The 21,521-nt window shown below is 39.5% G+C and overlaps 1 protein-coding gene across 11 annotated transcripts in view; it reads left to right on the plus strand.

Moving 5' to 3' along the window:
• tou (toutatis) overlaps positions 1 to 21,521 on the plus strand; it is a 1,002,029-nt gene that overhangs the window by 944,354 nt on the left and 36,154 nt on the right. For all 11 annotated transcript variants that reach the window (XM_067147191.2, XM_067147194.2, XM_067147190.2 and 8 more), the window contains one exon: positions 20,384 to 20,734. In XM_067147191.2, the coding sequence (XP_067003292.2) occupies positions 20,384 to 20,734 (351 nt within the window). The remainder of the gene's footprint in view (positions 1 to 20,383; positions 20,735 to 21,521) is intronic.

Consider the following 21,521-nt stretch of genomic DNA (forward strand, 5'->3'; position numbering starts at 1 on the left):
ACTTCTCTTCTGTCTTAATGGTGCTTCGAACACAAGCAGACCACCTCTCAGGACCGATCGTTCCAGCCCCTTCACGCAGAAGGTGACACACTAGCACTCAAAGTTGGTGTAACATTATTTCTCCTAACATTCGCCTTCAGCTGAGACCAGATCATTTCTATGGAGTTTTAAATACAATGATATGGAGGGAGTTGCGAAACTTCGTGTCCGCATGTGGCTGCGATCTCCTCTATAGCATACCTTTTACTGATATTGGCTGATTTGATTTCCTGCAACACAACTGCCTTGATGGGTATAGGTTTTGGCACGGGAATGTTATTGTACTCCATAAACTTAATAATGTCCTTAATATTAGTGTTCATGGAAGGAAACCTAATCAGCTGCCGCAAATGATAGCTTGCGTTGTCCATCACGATTACACATTTTCGGTCACGTGGTAGGTTCTCTAGAAGATGAGACCTAAACCAGTTTTCGAAAACTTGAGCTTTGCAGTCTCCAGTGTTTTTAGCCAACAAAGAAAGGCAATTTTCAACCCAGCACTCACTGCCTCCAGCATGCAGTACCATAATACGCTTGACTTGCGATGTTGGTGCTTTCAGTATGCAATTACAAGTTTCATCATCCCACCCTTTCTTCACAATCTCATGAGTATTGTACCAAGTTTCATCTGGATAGACAACTCTGCACCCCTCGGAACGCAACTTCCGGAGATGGTCCATGAATTTATATCTCCAAGCTACTATTCTAGCAGATTCCATTACAATCTGTTTTTTCCTCAGAAAACGGAAACAAAATCCAAGTTTTATCAACAGCTGCCGTAGAGTAGTTTTTTCATAAGGAAAGCCACACACGTTTTTCTAACAGTTCCTGTACGGTTGGTGACTTACCTTTAGTAAAGAACGTATATACCTCGCGTCTTACCAAGTCACAGCAAAAAGCATCAATTTTATTTAAGATAACCCTATTATTACCACGCTTTTTCAGAGTTGTAGGTCTGCTCTTTACTATTTTACTTATAGTTTTACTGCTAAGTTTCAACATTTCAGCTGTCTCCGAAATATAACCCTTGTGTACATTGTTCTTCAAAATGTATTTGTATGCGTTACATACCAGCCGTTGACTTTGCTTACTTAAAGTTTTAGTCGCCTTTCTCCGCGGAATGACTCCTACCCGGCTGAGTATCACTCGCGAACACGGAACCAATACTACTCGGTCGAATATCACTACTACTGGTGCTCGGTTGAGGATTGTTTGCGTGCACTGGCAGATTTAATTCAGGAATTTCTGATGCGATAATTTCCAGGTATGATTCCTACGGCCTCCTCGTTACTGCATGAAGCGAAGTGAAAAGCAACACACTTCACAAATATTAATTAACGAAGCAAAGAAATAATCCAAAACTTTCAAATAGGGAACAAAGCAAGTGTGAATTCTCTGAGCTGAAGAAAGAGACTGACGTCTATTTAACAAGAGGTGCATTGGCAACAGAGCTGTAAGGATTTCTGAAGGGGAATGCGAACTTCCATTTTGAAGCCCACTGCCATCATAAATCACCCCCTGCTAGGCCAGTGAGTGGCCAGGGAGATCAAACGTTTGCCGAACTGTTTGAATGCTGCTGGGTACGCATTGCCCGTCTCAGCTATAGCTGAATCTTATTGAGGAGAGAATCATCTATTCTACTTCTTCTCTAATTTTCTCATTCCTAATCTTGTCTTTCCTGGTTTTCTGGATCATAGTGCTTAGAAATTTCATTTCAGCTGCCTGGAGTTTGGAATTATCTCTATTGGTCAGTGTTGTGGTTTCGAGACTGAATGTAAGAATTGGTGTACTGTATAATAGGACTTGTACAATGTCATTTTTGTTTTCATAGGTATTTGCTCATCCCACAGCAGGTGTCTTACCTGGTGGTAAAATTGTGTTGCCTTATTGATTCGATTGTTCACCTCATGTTTTGCTAGATTGTCATTTGATAGAACACTACCCAAGTATTTGAAAACTGGAACGCTGTCCAGTTGGGCTTAATTTAACATGGCTATTGGTTCTGCTCCTTCTCCATACACTTTCATCACTACCGTCTTGGTCTTACTGATGTTTAAATCATATTTCTTAAACTCCTCATTCCAGCTTTGCATTCTCTCTCCCAATTCCTCTTCTGAGTCACCAGATCGGAACATCATCTGCAAATGTGAAGGCTTTGATATCTCCATGTTCTTTCCTTTTAATAGATTTCATTACTACAGCCATCACAATAATAAATAGAAGTGGTGACAATGAGCTGCCCTGCTGCACTCCCCTCTTTGTTTCAAACCAGTCCAACAAACCACGTCCTACTTGAATACAACTTCTACTTCCACTATACAACATTTTCACTTTGTCTATGAGGCTGTCTCGCACTTGAAGTTCTTTTATGCATTGCCAAATTCTTTCCTTTGTTATACTGTCATAGGCTTTCTCAATGTCCAAAAATATTAGAAATAAAGGCTTGTTCTTCTCCCAGTATTTTTCCATTAGCATCCTAATTGCAAATATAAGGTCTGTAGTTGACCTTCCTGGTCTCAAACCATACTGCTCTTCTTCCAAAATTGGTTCAACAATATCTCTTTGTCTCTATTATTTTTTCCAATATTTTCAGGACATGAGGGAGTAGTGTAATACCACGATAATTAGTACATTGTCATCATGTTTCCTTTCTTGGACAGAGGTACAATGATGCCCATCTTCCAGTCCTCAGGAATAGCATTTTCTTCCTATATCTTGTTGAGCAGTCTGTAGAGCCATTGGATTCCTGGAATTCCCGCCGCTTTCAGCATATTTGCACTTATTTCGTCTATGCCCACTGCCTTTCCTTTCTTCATGCTCTTGAGCGCATTTTCAACCTCAAGTCATGTAATTGGTGGTTCAGTTGTGGTTCCTCAACTTGGCTCTCCTCTATTCGTTGTTATGTTTTCTGTATCTCCATTCAGCAACTTTTCAAAATAGATCTTGAGTTTCTGCTTAATTTCTCCCTCTTCTTGTGCCAGAGTTCCATCACCACGTTCTATTGCTTTTATGGTCTCTTGATCCCTTCGCTTGTTTTTCACTACTCTGTATAGCAATTTCATATTTCCTCTACTGTCCTCTTCCAGTTTGTCTGCAGACTCATTCCATTTCTTCTCTTTTTCTTCCCTTACAATGTTCTTTACAGCAAGTTTCTTGTTCCTGTATACTCCTTGGTGTCTTTGTATTTCTTATTCATTGCGTTCTTGTCCCTGTTTTTGTTTTTCCATGTCCAGTGCCTTCTTTATTTGGTTTCTTTCTTTCACTGCTGTTTTCACTCTATCATTCCACCATGGTGTCTCCTTTTTTTCTTTTGATGGAACTTGTTACTCCACATAGGTTTTTGTCTTCTCCCACAAGGTGTCTTTGAAAGCTTTCCACTTTTCATTAACGTTGGTTACTTCACCCTTCGGCAGACTCTGTTGAATCCTTAGTTTGTATTCTTCCTTTATTTGGACTTCTTGTAACTTCCAAGTTTTAATCCTTGGTGTTTTCATAATCATTTTCTGCGTTTCATTAGTCTTATGTTTGAAATCTACTAACAGCAATCTGTGGTCACTGTCCATGCTTTCACTAGGGATGACCTGTACGTCTGTGATGTATCTACCACCATCTTTATTCGTCGTTATGTAGTCAGTCAATGTTCTATACTGGCCATCCCAACTGTACCTTGTTACTCTGTGACTGTCTCTTTTTTTGAAGAATGTATTTTTGAAGATCATTTCTTCTGCACAGATCTAATAGTTTTTCTCCTTCTGGGTTCCTTTGTCCAAATCCATGTGGACCAATGATGTTCTCGTACCCCAGTCTACCCCAACTTGTACGTTTAGATCTCCAATAATAATAATAATAATAATAATAATAATAATAATAATAATGTTTTCCTCATTTAACTGTATCTTCCAGGTCTTGCCAAAATTTCTCTTTGTCTTCCTCACTGCAGCCTGTCTGTGGGGCATACACTTGTATGATGGTATACTTAGTGTTCTCCAGTTTCATGAACATTTGAATGATTCTATCACTTTTGCAGATAACTTTAGATGTACCATCAGTCCCTTCATTAATTAAGAATCCAACACCATTTTTCGCTACCATCTCCTGTCCACTCCAGTATAATTTGTATCTTCCACAAAGTGTCTTACTTCCAATCCCTTTCCATTTGGTCTCAATCGCAATATTGATATTTTTCTTCTATCCATCATGTCTAGGAGTTCTTCTACCTTTCCAGTTAATGATAGAATGTTCATAGTTCCAATTTGGTATTTGAATCTCTTATTTATTTTGGGTTTCCTTTCGGAACATTGTATATCATCAGCCGTATGTTCATCATACTTTACAATTGTCTGAGAGGACGTGTCAGTCTGGTCTATAATCTTCTTTCCGAGGCTCTTTTTTCTTATTGAAAGCGACTGTACTCAATACTCTCCTGGTGACTTGCTAGGCCTAACGCATAAGAGAATTTTCTTTCAGGGTTTACTCCCTTAGCCTTTGAGGATGTCTTCCTTGTCTACAAGGCAGTAGGTTCCATTTGTACACCCCCAGAAGGATGGGTTGCCTTTTCCGCCATCTCCACCGTACCGAAGTCCATCTTCTTCGCCGTGGAGGTCTTCACCCTTAACCCAGGGCAAGGGTCCTCCATATTTATGACCCCGAGAGAGAGGGTGTTCCAGTATTCTAAAGCCCCCAGGAATTGGGCTACCTGTTGGTCCGCGAGTTGTATTGGTTATTTCAAACCAGCCCTACATACTGTAGGGGGCCCCCTATCCGCCACCTGGGGACGCGCTCTGTAGGGGTCAGGTTTCCCTGGTTACTTATTGGAAGTTAACCCCACTCACAAGGAGTGAGGTTATTTGCAGAGAACTTCCCTTTCTATAAACAAATATTTGCCCCAATTTGTCCTCTTGAATTCCAACTTTATCTTCATATTGTGATCTTTCCTACTTTTAAAGACACCACTCAAAGAAATTTCAACCTTTTGTGGAACCATGCATTGTCAGTTTTGTACTTAACGATCGCCATTCTCATTTGAATTGTATTTAGTAGGCATTGTATAAAAAATATAGCATTTACAAAATAAGAAGACAAGAGTTCATAGAGAAGAATTACCTTCCAGTCTTGCTAGTTGCTTTACGTCGCACCGACACAGATAGGTCTTATGGCGACGATGGGACAGGGAAGGGCTAGGAGTGGGAAGGAAGCGGCCGTGGCCTTAATTAAGGTACAGCCCCAGCATTTGTCTGGTGTGAAAATGGGAAACCACGGAAAACCATTTTCAGGGCTGCCGACAGTGGGGTTCGAACCTACTATCTCCCGAATACTGGATACTGGCCGCACTTAAGCGACTGCAGCTATCGAGCTCGGTACCTTCCATTCTAAAGATGAAAGAACTTTGTTTCATAAATTAAACGATAGTTATAGGGTACAAATACAAGTGTTGTAAACATAAGAAACCATAGGTCTGCTGCGATTAGTTTCTGTATTACACATGCATTAGGTTTAAGATTGCTGCCAACCTCCCAGGTGCTTGAGCGTAAATGTGCCTCACTGTTTGCTTTTTGTTTACATTTAATAATAATGTTATTTTGTTTTACGTCCCACTAACTACTTTTACGGTCTTCGGAGACTGTTTACATTTTAGCTGCAGATAATTTAAATGGACAAATTTACAGTACCTCAGAACAGATGTTGAAAATGTCTCCCTCTAACTTGAAAAATTCCTGGTGCTTCTCAGACATGATGTTCAGCCTCAATGATTCATGCAGCTAGGTCCTCCTCACACTCAACTGGGGTTTCATACACCAGGTCTTTAAAGTGACCCCACAGACAAAAGTCATTAGGAGTAAGTCAGGTGAACAAGGGGGGCAAAGTCACTGGACCACCCCTACCTGTCTGTGGCCAAACACTGCTGTGATCAAGGCCCCACACCACTGGCTGCGCAGTAGCGTATGACTGGGGAAGACATGTCCGTGCGCGTACCGCCATGTTGCGGGCGCTCCTCAGCTTGACACGGAGATCGTATGGAATTCGTGCTTTAACTTAAATTTCGCACGCATGAAAACATCCGCCCTACAAAATTAATGACAGCCTATACCGACTACCGTGTACACACGCAACAAACATACATAATATGAAGGCTGTGGTAATATTAAAATATATTTCTATATCAAAACTGAGCAATCTACACAAATCCTTTGGATAGTCCATAGAATAAAATAAACTTTAGCAGACTGAATAAGAAGACTGAAAAATACACTACTACAAAAATACACTTGCGGTACCTCGAGAATGATCATGTCGCTCACTTTAATATAAGGGTCATGTTTGTAACTGATGTGTTTGAACATGGATATTGCAAGAAGGCCAGACTCAACGGACGAGGATCACGTGACAATCTGTCTCTTGAGAAACCTAGACTCTACAATTTAGCTTTATTGAAAATTAGAAGACATGTTAAAAAAGCAGTCTACAACTTAAGTATGATTACATAGTGTGAGATAAAAATTGCCTGTCTGTCAGCAGACTGGAGAACACATATTTACAAACTCCTATACCGATAACAATAATCTTCAATATCAACAAAAAAGGAAACATGTGAAATAAAATCTTTCTATGAAAGGTACATAGCTTATGATTCCTCTCTGATAAGTCATTAAGCCTACAGCAAATTTTACTCAGTTCTCTGAACACATTGTTTAAAAAGTAGATGACTGCAGAAATCTTTCTAAAACAATCAGATACATGTTTTATCATTTTCTGAATATGATATGCCGGCTCTGCGGTATAGGGGTAGCATGTCTACTTCTTGCCCAGAGGCCCCAGGTTCAATCCCCGGCCAGATCAGAGATTTGTACTTGGATCTGAGAGCTGGTTCGAGGTCCACTCAGCCTACGTGATTACAATTGCGGGGCTATCTGACGGTTAGATAACGGCCGAGAAGATTCGCCGTGCTGACCACATGACACCTCGTAATCTTGAGGCCTTCAGGCTGAGCAGCGGTCGCTTGGTAGGCCATGGCCTTTCGGGCCTCTTGTGTCATGGGGTTTGGTTTTGTTTGGATACGAAATAACGTAACTGGATGAGCAGAAGTTATCATTATTGTGTGGTTTGGATTTAGGTACATGCTGCCTGACATTTGTTACACTAGTACTAGTCTTCTATTGTGTACTTCTTAAAATGAAATGAATGTCTAAGGTTAGCTTGAGTTTCTCTGCATAGTTTAGGCTTAAGTTTTATTTTTACCAATTTGCTTTAAGTCGTAACGAAACAGATATGTCTTACAGCGACGATGGTATAGGAAAGGCCTAGGAATGAGAAGGAAGAGCCCATGGCCTTAATTAAAGTCAACACCAGCATTTGCCTGGTGTGAAAATGTGAAACCACGGAAAACCATCTTCAGGGCTGCCGATAGTGGGGTTCGAACCCACTATATCCCGGATGCAAGCTCACAGCTGCGCGGTCCTAACCGCACGGCCAACTCGCTCGGTTAGGCTTAAGTAAGAGTGCTATCATTTAAGATGTAAAACCCTCCTCATAATATTATCTTCTTAAATATTAATGCTTTTACAAACTCATTCTGAATTAACATTATCTGAGCACATAAAAATTGAAAGTGGGTTCTAATTTTTCCCTAATATGTGCACCATGATTTACACCAGAAAGAAAATAGATGAAACTGAAAGCACTTGCAAACAAAAAGATTAATATCATAGTGAACAGTTATTTTGATTCGCGTTTTCTACTGTAGACTAGGATTGACAAGATTGTAATGAGCTTTATTTAGACTTTATATTGTCAGATTTTTCTGGAATAGAGTATTAACAATTGTATTATTTTATTATAAAGCAAATGGGGAAAAATTGGAGAAATGAAGACATACGATACTCGCTTAAGTGCGGCCAGTATCCAGTATTCGGGAGATAGTAGGTTGGAACCCCACTGTCGGCAGCCCTGAAGATGGTTTTCCGTGGTTTCCCATTTTCACACCAGGCAAATGCTGGGGCTGTACCTTAATTAAGGCCACGGCTGCTTCCTTTCCACTCCTAGCCCTTTCCTGTCCCATCGTCGCCATAAGACCTATCTGTGTCGACGTAAAGCAACTTGCAAAAAAAAACAAAAAACCTAATAAATCATTTTTCAGATAATTGATAATTTGAAGCAATACCTTATCCTAATGTTAAAAGGTTTTATCAAGTTCTATCAATGATACCTTATGGATTCTAGGCCCAGGTTTATCAAATTTGTAATACCGCAACACAGTTTGTGTGAAAAATATGTAGCCTTTTTCAGAACAGCTGTTTAGTTCTAAACAATTATCTCCGATGAATTGTCAAAAGGAAAAAACAAGAAGAAGAAGTCTAAATATTCTATATTTCATGCCCATGCGTTCCCTGAATCCACCCTATAACATGTTTAGTTCTGGATTAGGCCCTATGGTAAATGAAAGTTATTTTATAACAGTTCAATTTCTACTCACATGTGAAAAGAAATACCAGATCCCTTCCGATAGCAACCTGTACAAATGAAGGCTGCACATGAATTCACCCTCGTAAATATCTTTCCATTCCACAGGGAAGGCCTAACTTTAGGCCTAATATTGCCGAAACTACTGTAATGTATCAGCTCCCATATTCCTTGAAAATATTTGACAATATATTATCACTCCGTCACATATAATACAGAAGCAGATCCACTAACAGGCATGATTCAAATCGAAAACATGCAAGGGTCTGTAAACGTTACCACGTGCTAGCCATGTATTCGAAGCTGAAGCGCCCGCAACATGGCGATGCGCGAAAGTGTTCAATATTCCGCGTAGCATCAGCGCGCTCTGTGAGTCTAGATAAGTAATATTAAAGTCTTTGGCTGTGATATGGTTTTGGGGTACTGAAGCAAAATGGACTGGAGCACTGTCATGTTAAAACCACATCGTGCATCACTCAGCAAGAGGCAAATTTGTAGAAGATCCGGCAATACCTCTTGCAAAGGAATTCCATACTTCCTTCTGTCTAGCCTGGTCGGAAGGATATTAGGCCCATTGAAGTTATTGCCGATTATGCCTGCCAACAAATTGTCTGTAAAACGGTGCTTGCAAACAAAAGTAGCATGTGGATTTTCATGTGCTCAAACATGATTATTGTGGGCATTGAACATACCCCCTTATGTAAACAATACAAAGCAGAATATTGATCTGTTTCTGCCAAAAACCAATCACAATATGCAACTCACAATGGGTAGTTGCCCCAGAACAGTACCTTCACTCTATGTTTATGATAGAATGAAGATTGTTCAGACAAGACAGCAGTCAACTCCAGTTCGATGAGCTACTTTCTACGTGCTGGTAGAAGAGGACTCAAACACAATTAAAACTTCATCAAACACACTTGTCTTGGTCAACCTGTATCACACATGTTGGCAGACAGTGAGACCAATTCACACAAGCATTGGTCAGTGTATGCATACATTTGGCATGAAGGTAAAATAGTAAATTATCTGGGTCTCAGCTGAATTGCCCGAAGTAGCGCCATAAGCCAAGCGCATTCGTGCCTGTCCATTTTCAGTTGAATTGATACCACACTCAACATAATACAACACAGCACTAAACTGCAAAACTGCACTAACGTTGAAAGTACAGTACTTGAAAACAATTTAAAAGGTAATTATCGCAGCATAAAGCAAACGAGGAAACGTACCTACAGGGTCACTCACTAGCTTAAGTGTCAGGGAATGAACTGATAACACTGTTGGAATTACATGACCTTGCCGGAAGGGAAGAGTAGGAGTGGCTCCTGGTGAAACTACATGACGACCTTGTTGGAAAGGGAGAGTAGGAGTGGCAATGGATAGACGGAAGGACACAAGGAAGACAAAAGGAAGGTCAGGTAGACAGCACCTCAGCAAAAACAGTACGGCTCATTTATGCTCAAGTGTCTGGGAGGTAGGCAGCGGAAACTAATCACTGCAGACCTATGGTTCTTATGTTCACAACACTTGTATTTGTACCCAGTAACCCTCCATTAATTTACAAAACGAAGATTTCCTCACTCTGCAAATCTTCAGACTTACACAACAGAGTTCATTGTAACTTTCCCCCCTTGCCATAAATGGAAATTTTCTGTCTTCCATATTGTAGTGCATGTTCAAAAGATACATACTTTTAACAGTGCTGAGAGTGTAGTTCTGGTGCTTCTACTTTGAATTATAGTGCTGTTCTCTTTAGGAGCATTTATTCATGTAGTTGGTAGGACTGCAGAGACTTGTACTCTCATCAAGTTTTCCCATTATTATTGATGGTTTTGGGAGTTATTTCTCTTTACATACATCCCATACAAATTCTTCTTTCACCAGTATAAATACTCCCCCTCCTATCATTCCTAACCTGTCTCTACGATAAACACTCCAGTTCCGTGAGAAAATTTCTGCATCCATAATATCACTTCTCAGCCATGATTCAATTCTTATTACAGTATCTGGTAAATATTGTATAATCTCGAATACCACCCGCCACCGAATAAGACCCGCACCCTTATTTTGAAATAACAAAATTTTAAAAAAAGTGAAGTCAAAATTATTTACAATCTTTACTAACACACATCAAATGATTATAAAATACAAATAAAAGTAAACAAACATTTCCAGAACGATATCCAACGAATTCATTCATCAGTACCAACTTGGAACTTTCATCACCATCACCTTCCCACAAAATGTCGTCATTGCTGCCATCCATAGCATTAGAAATGCTACATTTCCTGAAGCTCTTCCGTATGAGGTCTCCAGAGATACGGTTCCAAGCCGTCAAAATCCACGAACACAGCAGCTGAACTTCCAGGCGCTGAATGCGAACAGTTGGAGTTAGTGTGTGATTATCAGCTGCCATCCATTCTGTATAGAGTTGTTTTAAGGCTGCTTTGAATGGACGGTTCACGCAGACATCCAGTGGCTGAAGCATAGACGTCATCGCCCCCGGAATGACTGCTAGGTCAGTTTTCCCATCCTTGATATGTTTCTTCACAGCGTCTGTTGTGTGGCCGCGGTAACTGTCGAGAACAAGCAAGCTCTTTTGTCCCAACAATGCACCAGGGCTACGTTGCCAGACACACTTTACCCAGTCTTCCACAAGTGAACTGTCCATCCAGCTGGAGTTCTGAGATCTGACGATAACACCAGTGGGTAAATGAAATGGCGTATGGCTTTTAGTGCCGGGAGTGTCCGAGGACAAGTTCGGCTCGCTGGATGCAGGTCTTTTGATTTGATGCCCGTAGGCGACCTGCGCGTCGTGATGAGGATGAAATGATGATGAAGACAACACGTACACCCAGCCCCCGTGCCAGCGAATTTAACCAATTAAGGTTAAAATTCCCGACCCTGCCGGGAATCGAACCCGGGACCCCTGTGACCAAAGGCCAGCGCGCTAACCATTTAGCCGTGGAGCCTGACACCAGCGGGTAGATTTTTAGGAAGCATCTTTCGCTTGAGAACAATGTACGGTGGCAATTTGGCTCCGTCGGTGAGAATACACAACATTACTGAACACCAGAACTCTTTACTGATAGGCTGGATTCCAGTACACACCCCCCAGTTTTAATTGGCTAGAGAAAATATTTACAAGTTTCTGATAGGTTGACTGCTATTGAAAAAGGAACCAGCTGAAGTGTTGACAACTTTGTTACACAAACAAAACAACCCTCGAAATCTAAGGTTTGCCAACTGTAAAAATAAACATTCCTTTGAGAAATAATTAGAGTTCATTGTCATTCCAGTATGGTGTGTAGAGTAGATATCTCCTTATTCTATTGCTGTCATTGTGTCAATAATGTGTGGTGGGTCAATTTTTGTTAATATAGACAAAGATTAGGTGTGCTTTCTGCTGAAACTTCGATTTAAGGTAAACACATATTTAATGTTTAAAAAAATTCATGTCCCAATTAAAAAACTAAATAGGGGTTTTTACTGTATTTTTATTTTTTAATTTTTTTTTTAATTTTTTTTTTTTTTTTTTTTTTTTTTTTTTTTTTTTTTTTTTTTTTTTTTTTTGTGGTTGGAGCAAGCTGGCCATGCGGTTAGGGGCGCACAGCTGCAGTCTTCCATTTGGGAGATAGTGGGTTCAAACCGCACTGCCGGTAGCCCTGAAGATGGTTTTCCATTTTCACATCAGGCAAATGCTGGGGCTGTTCCTTAATTTAAGGCCACGGCTACTTCCTTCCTACTCCTAGCCCTTTCCTATCCCATCATAGCCATATGACCGATGTGTGTTGGTGCGAGATGAAGCTACGATTGATGTATGTATTTATGGTTGGTATTAATCAGGCTGTAGATTAATGAATTACGGCATTAAATGAAATAGAGCATGTAACTTAAAGTTGTTCTCCTTAGAAAAACAACCACCTGTCAATCATCAATCTTTCAATCTAAATGAATTAAAATTACTCACTAGAATGTAGAAATCTGAAAACAGCTTATTTTTCTTAGACTTGTGTATTTCATGCAAAATTGTTTTGGAAAAGGAGACTTAGATCATTGCTAGAAAGAGGTAAATATGGAGTGGGTTATGGGTATAATATCAGGTATTTAGAACAAAGTATTCATTGCAGCCAATATACAATCAAAATTATGCAATAAGAGCTAAACTACAGTAAAATACCAAGTTCATTCACTCCAGAATTTGGTCAGAGATTCTGTTCTTTGAGTACATGTTAGTCCATGACATCTATCACAGGCAAAATTGCACAGTTTACAAATACATTGAGAATCAGGATCAGGTTCATTCTTACAAAGCTTGTAGTGAAAGCCATGTACCACAAAGTGTATTAATGTATGCCTAAGGTTGTAGCATGGTTCATTCCATTTGTGTGATGTCATAGCGTTCTTAATATAATAATCTATCCATATATTCAGTATTTTTGTTTTCAACTGTGTTAATAACCTGTGATATGCTTGGGTGCATTGCATCTGAAATTGGTTGCGTAGATCTACGTAGATGTTTCTCTAGCAAGTTTATGGACGAGTCGTGATGGAGTAAATTTAGATACATAGAGAACTCTTGTTAAATTTGGTGCTTTAACTCATGTGGAGATGTTCCCAAATTATGTTGATACCATATGTTAGGATTTACCTGGCGAGTTGGCCGTGCAGTTACGGGCGCACAGCTGTGAGCTTGCATCCGGGAGATAGGGGGTTCGAAACCCACTGTCAGCAGTCGTGAAGATGGGTTTCTGTGGTTTCCTATTTTCACACCAGCCAAATGCTGGGGCTGTTCTTTAATAAGCCTACGGTCACTTCCTTCCCACTCCTAGCCCTTTCCTATCCCATCGACGCTATAAAACCTATATGTGTCGCTGCGACGCAAAGCAAATAGCAAAAATGTTAGGATTGGACTACCTTTCAGTTCAAAAAGTTTAATTGCAGAGGTAATAGACAGCTTGGATAAATGTTGTATATTCTGTATTGTTCGTACAAGCTTGAACTACTCTTTTCTTATTATCAGGTATTTAGTACATACCCAAAAATTGAGAAGTATTCCATGTGCTACATGTTTTGTAGATCTATGGAGAAAGCATATCACATGGCAAGAGAAAGACATTTATGGTCCAAATGCCTTTTAGTTTCAAGGCAGAACTCTCAGTGGAATGTGGGGAATGTGCGTTTATAAACCAGGTTACTGTGAGTAAAATGAATTTTTGCTCACATAGGTTTTAATTGTCATCGTCCTTATGCTGTTCTGTTAAGTATAGGCTCCGAATTCCAACATTCCTAACTGGCAAATACCCATATAAGTTTAAAAAACAAGAAAGGCTTTTGTAAAATCCTTTGTCTGGAGTGAACTACTTTACTGTTGTGAGAGCTGGACTATTGGAAAAAAGGAAAGAGATTCATTGGAAGCAACTGAAATGTGGATTTGGAGGAAAATGACGAAGACATGCTGGACTGAAAAAAAAGACTAATCGAAATGTTCGAAAAGAAATCAGTGAATAACGGAAACTGATAAAGGATATGGAAAGAAGGAAGATAAAACTTTTGGGTCATATCCTGAGACATAATGACTTCCTAGTAAACGTCTTTGAAGGACAAAAATACTCTCAATAATGTTGTGAGATGGACAGTAGGCAGTGGTATGATGATAAACGGGGTGAAAACTCAGGTTGTGAGTTTCACAAATAGGAAAAGTCCTCTCAGTTTTAATTACTGCGTTGATGGGGTGAAAGTTCATTTTGGGGGTCATTGTAAGTACCTAGGTATTAATATAAGGAAAGATCTTCATTGGGGCAATCATATAAATATGATTGTAAATAAAGGGTGCAAATCTCTGCACATGGTTATGAGGGTATTTAGGGCTTGTTGAAAGGAGAGGGCATATAAGTCTCTGGTAAGACCCCAGCTAGAGTATGTTTCCAGTGTATGGGACCCTCACCAAGATTACTTGATTCAAGAACTGGAAAAAATCCTAAGAAAAGCAACTCCATTTGTTCTGGGGGATGGGGATTTCCAACAAAAGAGTAGCGTTACAAAAATGTTGCAAAGTTGGGGCTGGGAAGACTTGGGAGAAAGGAGACGAGCTGCTCGACTAAGTGGTATGTTGCAAGTAATAAATATCATTATGGTTCTGTATTGAAGATACTATACTTACAGGATGCTAATTAATTTATTATTTAACCACCTATTCAATACATTAAAATTTTTAGACAATTAGGAATTGATCATTGTTACCTTATGAATGTGTGACATGTTTCGCCTTTCATAAAAGGAATCTTCAGTCACTGTACCTCCTCAAGGTTAAATCAGGCACCTGATAAGTTGATATCTTTGGAAATTTTGCCAAATTTTATCTTGCGGTTTAGTTACTTATTGGTTTTCACTGCAGCCTGGTTGCCTTTGACGCAACATCAACATAAAAATCGACAACATTTCCAAAGATATCAACTTATCAGGTGCCTGCTTTAACCTTGAGGAGGTACAGTGACTGAAGATGCCTTCTATGAAAGACGAAACATGTCTCAGATTCATAAGGTAACAACGATCAATTCCTAATTGTATAAAAATTTTAATGTATTGAATAGGTGATTAAATAATAAATTAATTAGCATCGTACAAGTGGTATGTTCCGAGATGGCGTGGAATGACATCAGTAGATGAATAAGTTTGAGCGTCGTCTTTAAAAGTAGGAAAGATCACAATATGAAGATAAAGTTGGAATTCAAGAGGACATATTGGGGCAAATATTAATTTATAGGTAGGGGAGTTAGGGATTGGAATAACTTACCAAGGGGGATATTCAATAAATTTCCAATTTCTTTGCAATCATTTAAGAAAAGGCTAGGAAAACAAGAGATAGGGAATCTGCCACCTGGCCAACTGCCCTAAATGCAGATCAGTAGTGATTGATTGAGCGATTGATACTAGGAAAGAAAGGAAGAAGAGGACCAAGGAAGACATACTTCGAGGATGTGAGAAACTTGATGGGATGTAAAAACTACAAGGAAGCGAAAAGAACAGCAGGATTGAAAGGAGAATGGTTGCAGCGACAGTGCATAGCCTTTGTGTATGATGATGATGATGATGATGATGATGATGATCTGGCAGAGGTAGTCAGATTTTTAAAGGGCATGAAAAGTACATTTGACACTCCATGCCATATGATTTCAGCGCATAAAAGATATCTGGTGACTCATTTGGTGTTAATCTGACAAAATTAATCAAGACTCAGCCATAGATCTGATTCACCCTACCATCTAGTAGAATGAAACAGGATGTTAAAGTTGATGTGCAGGCAGCCTAACTGGTGTCAGATTAAAATGCTGAAGCCTTATGAATAAATAATTCATTAAAATAGTTCGTAGATTTTCTGCATGTAATAATAGAATGTGAGAAGGGTAGTCGGAATGGAAGACCTAAATCAAAAAACTAATGGTAGTAAACTAAGGTGTTTTGGACATGTAAAGAGGATGAAGGAGGAATGAATACCAAAACAGATGATGGAGATAAAGTTTGAGGGAAAGAGAACGAGAGGGAGACCTAAAACAAAGTGGATCAATTCAGTAAAGAGGGGCTAGGACAAATTTATAGAAGAGGAATGGTGGAAGGAGAGAGGAAGGTGGAGAAGTGCCATAAACTCCCAGAACCAGCAGGAGCTGGATAAGGGGAAGTGGTGGTGGTGGTGGTGGTGGTGGTGGTGATGATGATGAATAGAATGTTACAAATAATTTTCAGTCTGGTTGGTTAGAACTTGAACTGAAGTTCAGGGAGTAGATAATAAAAGACTGCAAATTTAAGGTGAATGTGGTGATAGAGAGGGAATACAGATAGGAGATATCTTATTGAGACAGGTGGACTATCCCAAGGTGGCAGGTCTGTGAGAGAAATACATGAGTGTCCAAAGTTAAAGCAACAAGCAGAAATCCTTTCCCCTGTGATTTCTTACTCAAAGAACAGTATCAGGTATAGGTGAATATAAGTGTAAACAAACTAAATTCAGTAATATTATTTGCTGATTTGTTGTTGATGAACAAACATGCACTCTAAATCTTCACAAATAGACTTCCTTCTCACCAAACCTAGTTCTTTCAGATCTGTTTCACATCCACACTTACCAAAAGTGGAACATTCTTCCGTCCCAATGTGGAAGTAATAGGATACAGAGAAATCACAGGGGAGACAAAAGAGCAAATGTTCTCGCAGGTAAGAGAAGACAAGGAACACAGGAAACACAAGGAGAAATCTGATGAGTAATGAGCATGCCTTCCTTGTGGATCACATGGTAATGTGTAGAACAAACAATTGTTGATTTTTGATCTTAAGGCAAGAATTCAACAAGCCCAATCCTAATCTCCCCTTCGCAAAGAATAAGAGGAAGAAATTACATAATTTGAGATTGTATACTTGAATTTTATATGTCTTGGCAGTCATCTGTATATGTCTATCTGTGTGTATGTACTCCACATTCCCCGGAAGCTGTCAGTTGTGAAAAATGGAGTTTCGACCATGAGGTCCCTAGCTGAGTTTGACATTGCTTCCACCTATTTGTGCTAGCTCTTTGCTGTCAAACCTCCCTTGGTCAACTCTGGCTCTCTTCTGACCCTGACGGTATTAGGTTTGTGAAACTCAGTCAGTCATTCTTTCCCTTCCTGACCCTTCTTTTCTTATACCCTCATTCTTTGAAGGGCCAGAGCTCTTCCATTTTCTTACTTAGTATCAAGATAGTTTTCTATTTCTTCCTTTAAGGCATAAATTACCACTGCCTTCTCTTCACTACATGGATTGCTGCTCTGCTTCAAGAGACATGTGTGACAAACATGTAATGAAGAAACATCAGAACTAATCATCTGACTCTGCATCATGTGTATAATGTTAATTCAATGGTAGATCATGTTTGCCTATAGCTACTTACTCTTAAACGAAAAACCACCACCACCACCACCACCACCACCACCACCACCACCACCACCACTCCCTCAGTGAATCAATGGTAGAATGTTCTCCTCTATGAGAGTTAGTCAGAGAAGCAGAAAGAATTCTGTTTGACACTCCATGTCATACAGTGTTAGCATGTAAAAGATCTCTGGTGAAGCATTTGATGTTTTCCCACCAAAATTAAATAAAACTCGACCATAGATCAACAGAGATCCATTTTTCTGCCATCTGGTTGTCATAATTGACACCCAGCCTAGATGAAAAAATTAAAATGTCTGCACATGGTAGTTGAGGCCGTATGATGATTATTATTTTTATTATTATTGTTACCGTGGTTTGGTGGATTAGCAGAGGTGAAAGAAGGTGCGGGGGTGAACGGGCCTCAAAATACGAAATTAAATTTAAGATAAAATTTAACAAGGTTATATTTTCTCAGCAAAATCAAGAAATAACAATAATGGCAGGTACAGAGTAGCAAGGTAACAAATTACAATTACAGTATTTACAGGATTTGGGCTTCGAGCCCCGAACCCACAATTCTTGAGCAATTAGCCCAGTTTTACCCCAATACAAGTTTCAACAGAGGGGCAGAAAACCCCATTCATGCCCAGGAGCACTTGCTCCAAATTACACAGAAAAGCCTCCTCGAGGCATACAACTCTCAATTTTCAAGAAAGAGCCCACTCGCTCTCAGAATTCAAGCCTATAAAAGGCCACGCCAAACTCCACCTTCAAGTTGTCCTCTATGGACATAAACACAGGGGTAAAATACCCAACCTACTGAGGCCTATTAAGTGAGAAAAGGTTAATTACATGGCCTCTAAAATACCAATTTGAGAGGAGGCGATCTGCACTCCTAATACATTTGTTTAAAACCTAATCTGGCTCTAGGCCGCTAATGCAAGGGCTAATCCCATACTAAAGAGGTGACTTTAGAAAGAAACAATTTACATTACGTTAAGGAAGAATCGGTTGTGAAAAAATAAGTTCACCTCAAAACAATATGAGTGGGAGCTTGAGAGGGTTAAGCACTCTCCATCCCAATATGTAGCTTAAAAGAGAATAGATACTAAGAGTCTTTACATTTTAGGGAAAAGTTACATGGTGGAAAAGCTTCGGACCCGCCCCGAGAGTTAAACTGCTGAGCTAGCAAGAAAAGAAGTTATTAAACGGCCATTACCTTGTTGTTGAACTGTTGCCCGAAGAAAGAGGCGCTTCCCGCCCCCTGCTACGTACTTTACACACTGAAAGATGGTACTGAAGTGGCCCAGAGACCCTAAAATCAGCAGTTTATATACTCTCGCGGAAAGTTCGAGGCGTTTTAGGAATGAGAACACCCTCCCACAAAACTTTATTGGCTAGGGTTAAGCAGCACATCCCCGTTGGGGAAGATACACCTGATTGGTCATAAATTAATTAAAGAAATTCGGGATTGGCTAAATACAAAACAAGGGGAAAGAAAGGGGTATACAGCCAACTTAAACAATAACAGAAAGAAATTTAACAAGAAACAAACTTTTGAAATAAAAATTTCTCCAAAAAACAGTTCTTTCGCTTCGCACTAGGGTGCACTATTGTAGTTCTTCAGTAGTGTCCTCTAGAAGAGAAAGTTCACACTTCTTACTACAGGTAAAACAAAAATACATCGAAAACGACCCAGTTCAGAAACTTCGAAATTTCCAAGTAGTGACATCTTCTGAGAAACTTGAAAATTAACACCTTAGATAAAGTTCAGACTTCCTCCAGTAGGGGAGTTTCAACAGGCGCAAAGTTTGAATTAGCGGCGTGGAGGTGTACCGCCCGGTACAATTATTATTATTATTATTATTATTATTATTATTATTATTATTATTATTATTATTATTATTATTATTATTATTATTATTGTTGTTGTTGTTGTTGTTGTTGTTATTACTTTTGCCTGTATTCTGTGATTAACAGAGTTGTGTAGTCTTGACAGTATAACGTCAATTTATTGAGACAGCAATAAAGAATTTGTGAAAAATGCAGTGAAATCAAGAATTGACTGTTTTTCGAACATTTCTCTGACACTGCACACACCAAATCACTGTTCGCTAGGGAATGTTGCCTATTTTATTCCCCATTAAAAGGATTCTTACCCTTTATTAAAGTAACTAGCCCATCTCCTTACCAGTGAATCACAAACTGCATATTCTCTATAGACCTAGCACAGTCGTCATGGTAAGTAAGTAAAGTTGTATCCTCATCTTGAGGTGGTGTAGCTCTTTCCAGAGGTGCAGTCCCAATGGAGGTAAGCTGCCGTACCATTTGAAAGTGGTTGTGGTATGTCATTGTGTTTCACATTCTTTATACTCGAGGAAAAGAAACCAGGCTACATCATTCTCTTGAACGTATCAAAATACCTTTATGTCAGCCTCAAAATGGGGCCGATGACCTTAGATGTTAGGCCCTTTTAAACAACAAGCATCATCAGTCTCAAAATGGTATCTGTAGCTGTGAAAATGACAAGACGAATCAGCACGCATGTTCACAATAGTGAGTGCAATGATGTCTAAAGAATTCTAAATGAGACAACTTTTTGAACTATTGCCTGTGTTCATTTTTATTGAAGTAATAACCTTATGTTTTCTTTCATTTATTGGAATATTTAGGTCCTCTGTAATCCTCAAGAAGGAAATTTAAGTAATTAGAATCAGTTGTTTTATAATGAGAACTGTCTGTTTTGTTCTATTTCTTTTCTTTATGGAAAATAAAATTGTAGTAGCAGTTGCTGGTTTTATTCAAGTGTTATTTGTCATGCATTACTATGGCACAACAGTTAGGTTAAACATATAGAGCCAGGTATAAAATTGCCTTGGATACAACATATGTTTAATGTTAATATCAGTGTAGTCAGTGATATTAATTGAACTTGGTTACAAAAGATTAGAGGCATTGAAGATCTTTGTATCTGTTTTTCCAGCAATACATTAAAGACTGAGGATAGCTGTGTTGGAAGTCCACAAGCTGCCACTCCTACATCTGTGATAGGAGTGGATGAAGTCCAGACCCCTGGCACACCTGGTGCCTCTCCAAGTCCACATGCTGCTCCTGCTACACCTGGCCGTAAGGATCGTACACCAGCTAGTGGCAGTAATAAGAAGCTAGGCAAGGACTTAAATCCATGTCGGGCCTTATTGGAGGATCTGGAGGCTCATGATGAAGCTTGGCCTTTCTTGCTGCCAGTCAACACAAAGCAGTTTCCCACGTATCGCAAAATCATTCGCAGCCCTATGGACCTCAGTACTATCAAGCGCAAACTGCAGGATTCTGTGTAAGTTGAAAACACACAGGTTAAAAGAAATGCCTAGTGCCACTAGTATGAGTTAATCAGTGATTATTTTTCCTCAAGTTATCTTTGTTTACCAGTCCACTTGATTGCTTAATGGGCTGCATGATGCTGGCGTTCTGAACCGAAGTTGATGGATTCAGTCTGGTAGTATTTGAAGGTGTTCAAATACACACACCAGTCTCGTGTTAGTAGATTTACCAGCATGTAAAAAAACTGAAAAATTTCTGGCTCCTCAATGTCTCCAAAAACTGGACATAAAACCAATATTATATTTATTTTTATTACATCATTTCCCACTTCACGTAAGTCATTCCAATTCCTGCCTGGATTAAATGCCATCATCGATACCCCCTCATACAGTCTGGCACCCTGGTTGAATGGTCATTGTATTGGCCTTTGGTTCAGAGGGCCCCAGGTTTGATACCTGATCGCACCAGGGATTTTAACTGGTTAATTCCTCTGGCTCAGGGACTGGGTGTTTGTGCTTCTTTTAATAAACACACAATAGTGAGTATATCCACCCACATAGAGTTAGTGTCAGGAAGGGTATCCAGCTGTAAAACTGAGCCATATCCACATCAAGCACCAACCCCAGTAAACTGAGGGAAAAGGCCAGGAAGAACAACATTGATATGCCCTTATTATAGATATTCCCTCTCAGAAGAAAGTTCAGTCTGTTTTTTTAATTAGATTAATCTATATCAATTTCATCAATTGCTGGTAGTATTAAAAAGTCTTGCTGTTAGTGTATTTTCAAAAATAATGATAG

The sequence above is a fragment of the Anabrus simplex genome, chromosome 5 (genome assembly GCF_040414725.1).
Source record: "Anabrus simplex isolate iqAnaSimp1 chromosome 5, ASM4041472v1, whole genome shotgun sequence".
Lineage (NCBI taxonomy): Eukaryota > Metazoa > Arthropoda > Insecta > Orthoptera > Tettigoniidae > Anabrus > Anabrus simplex.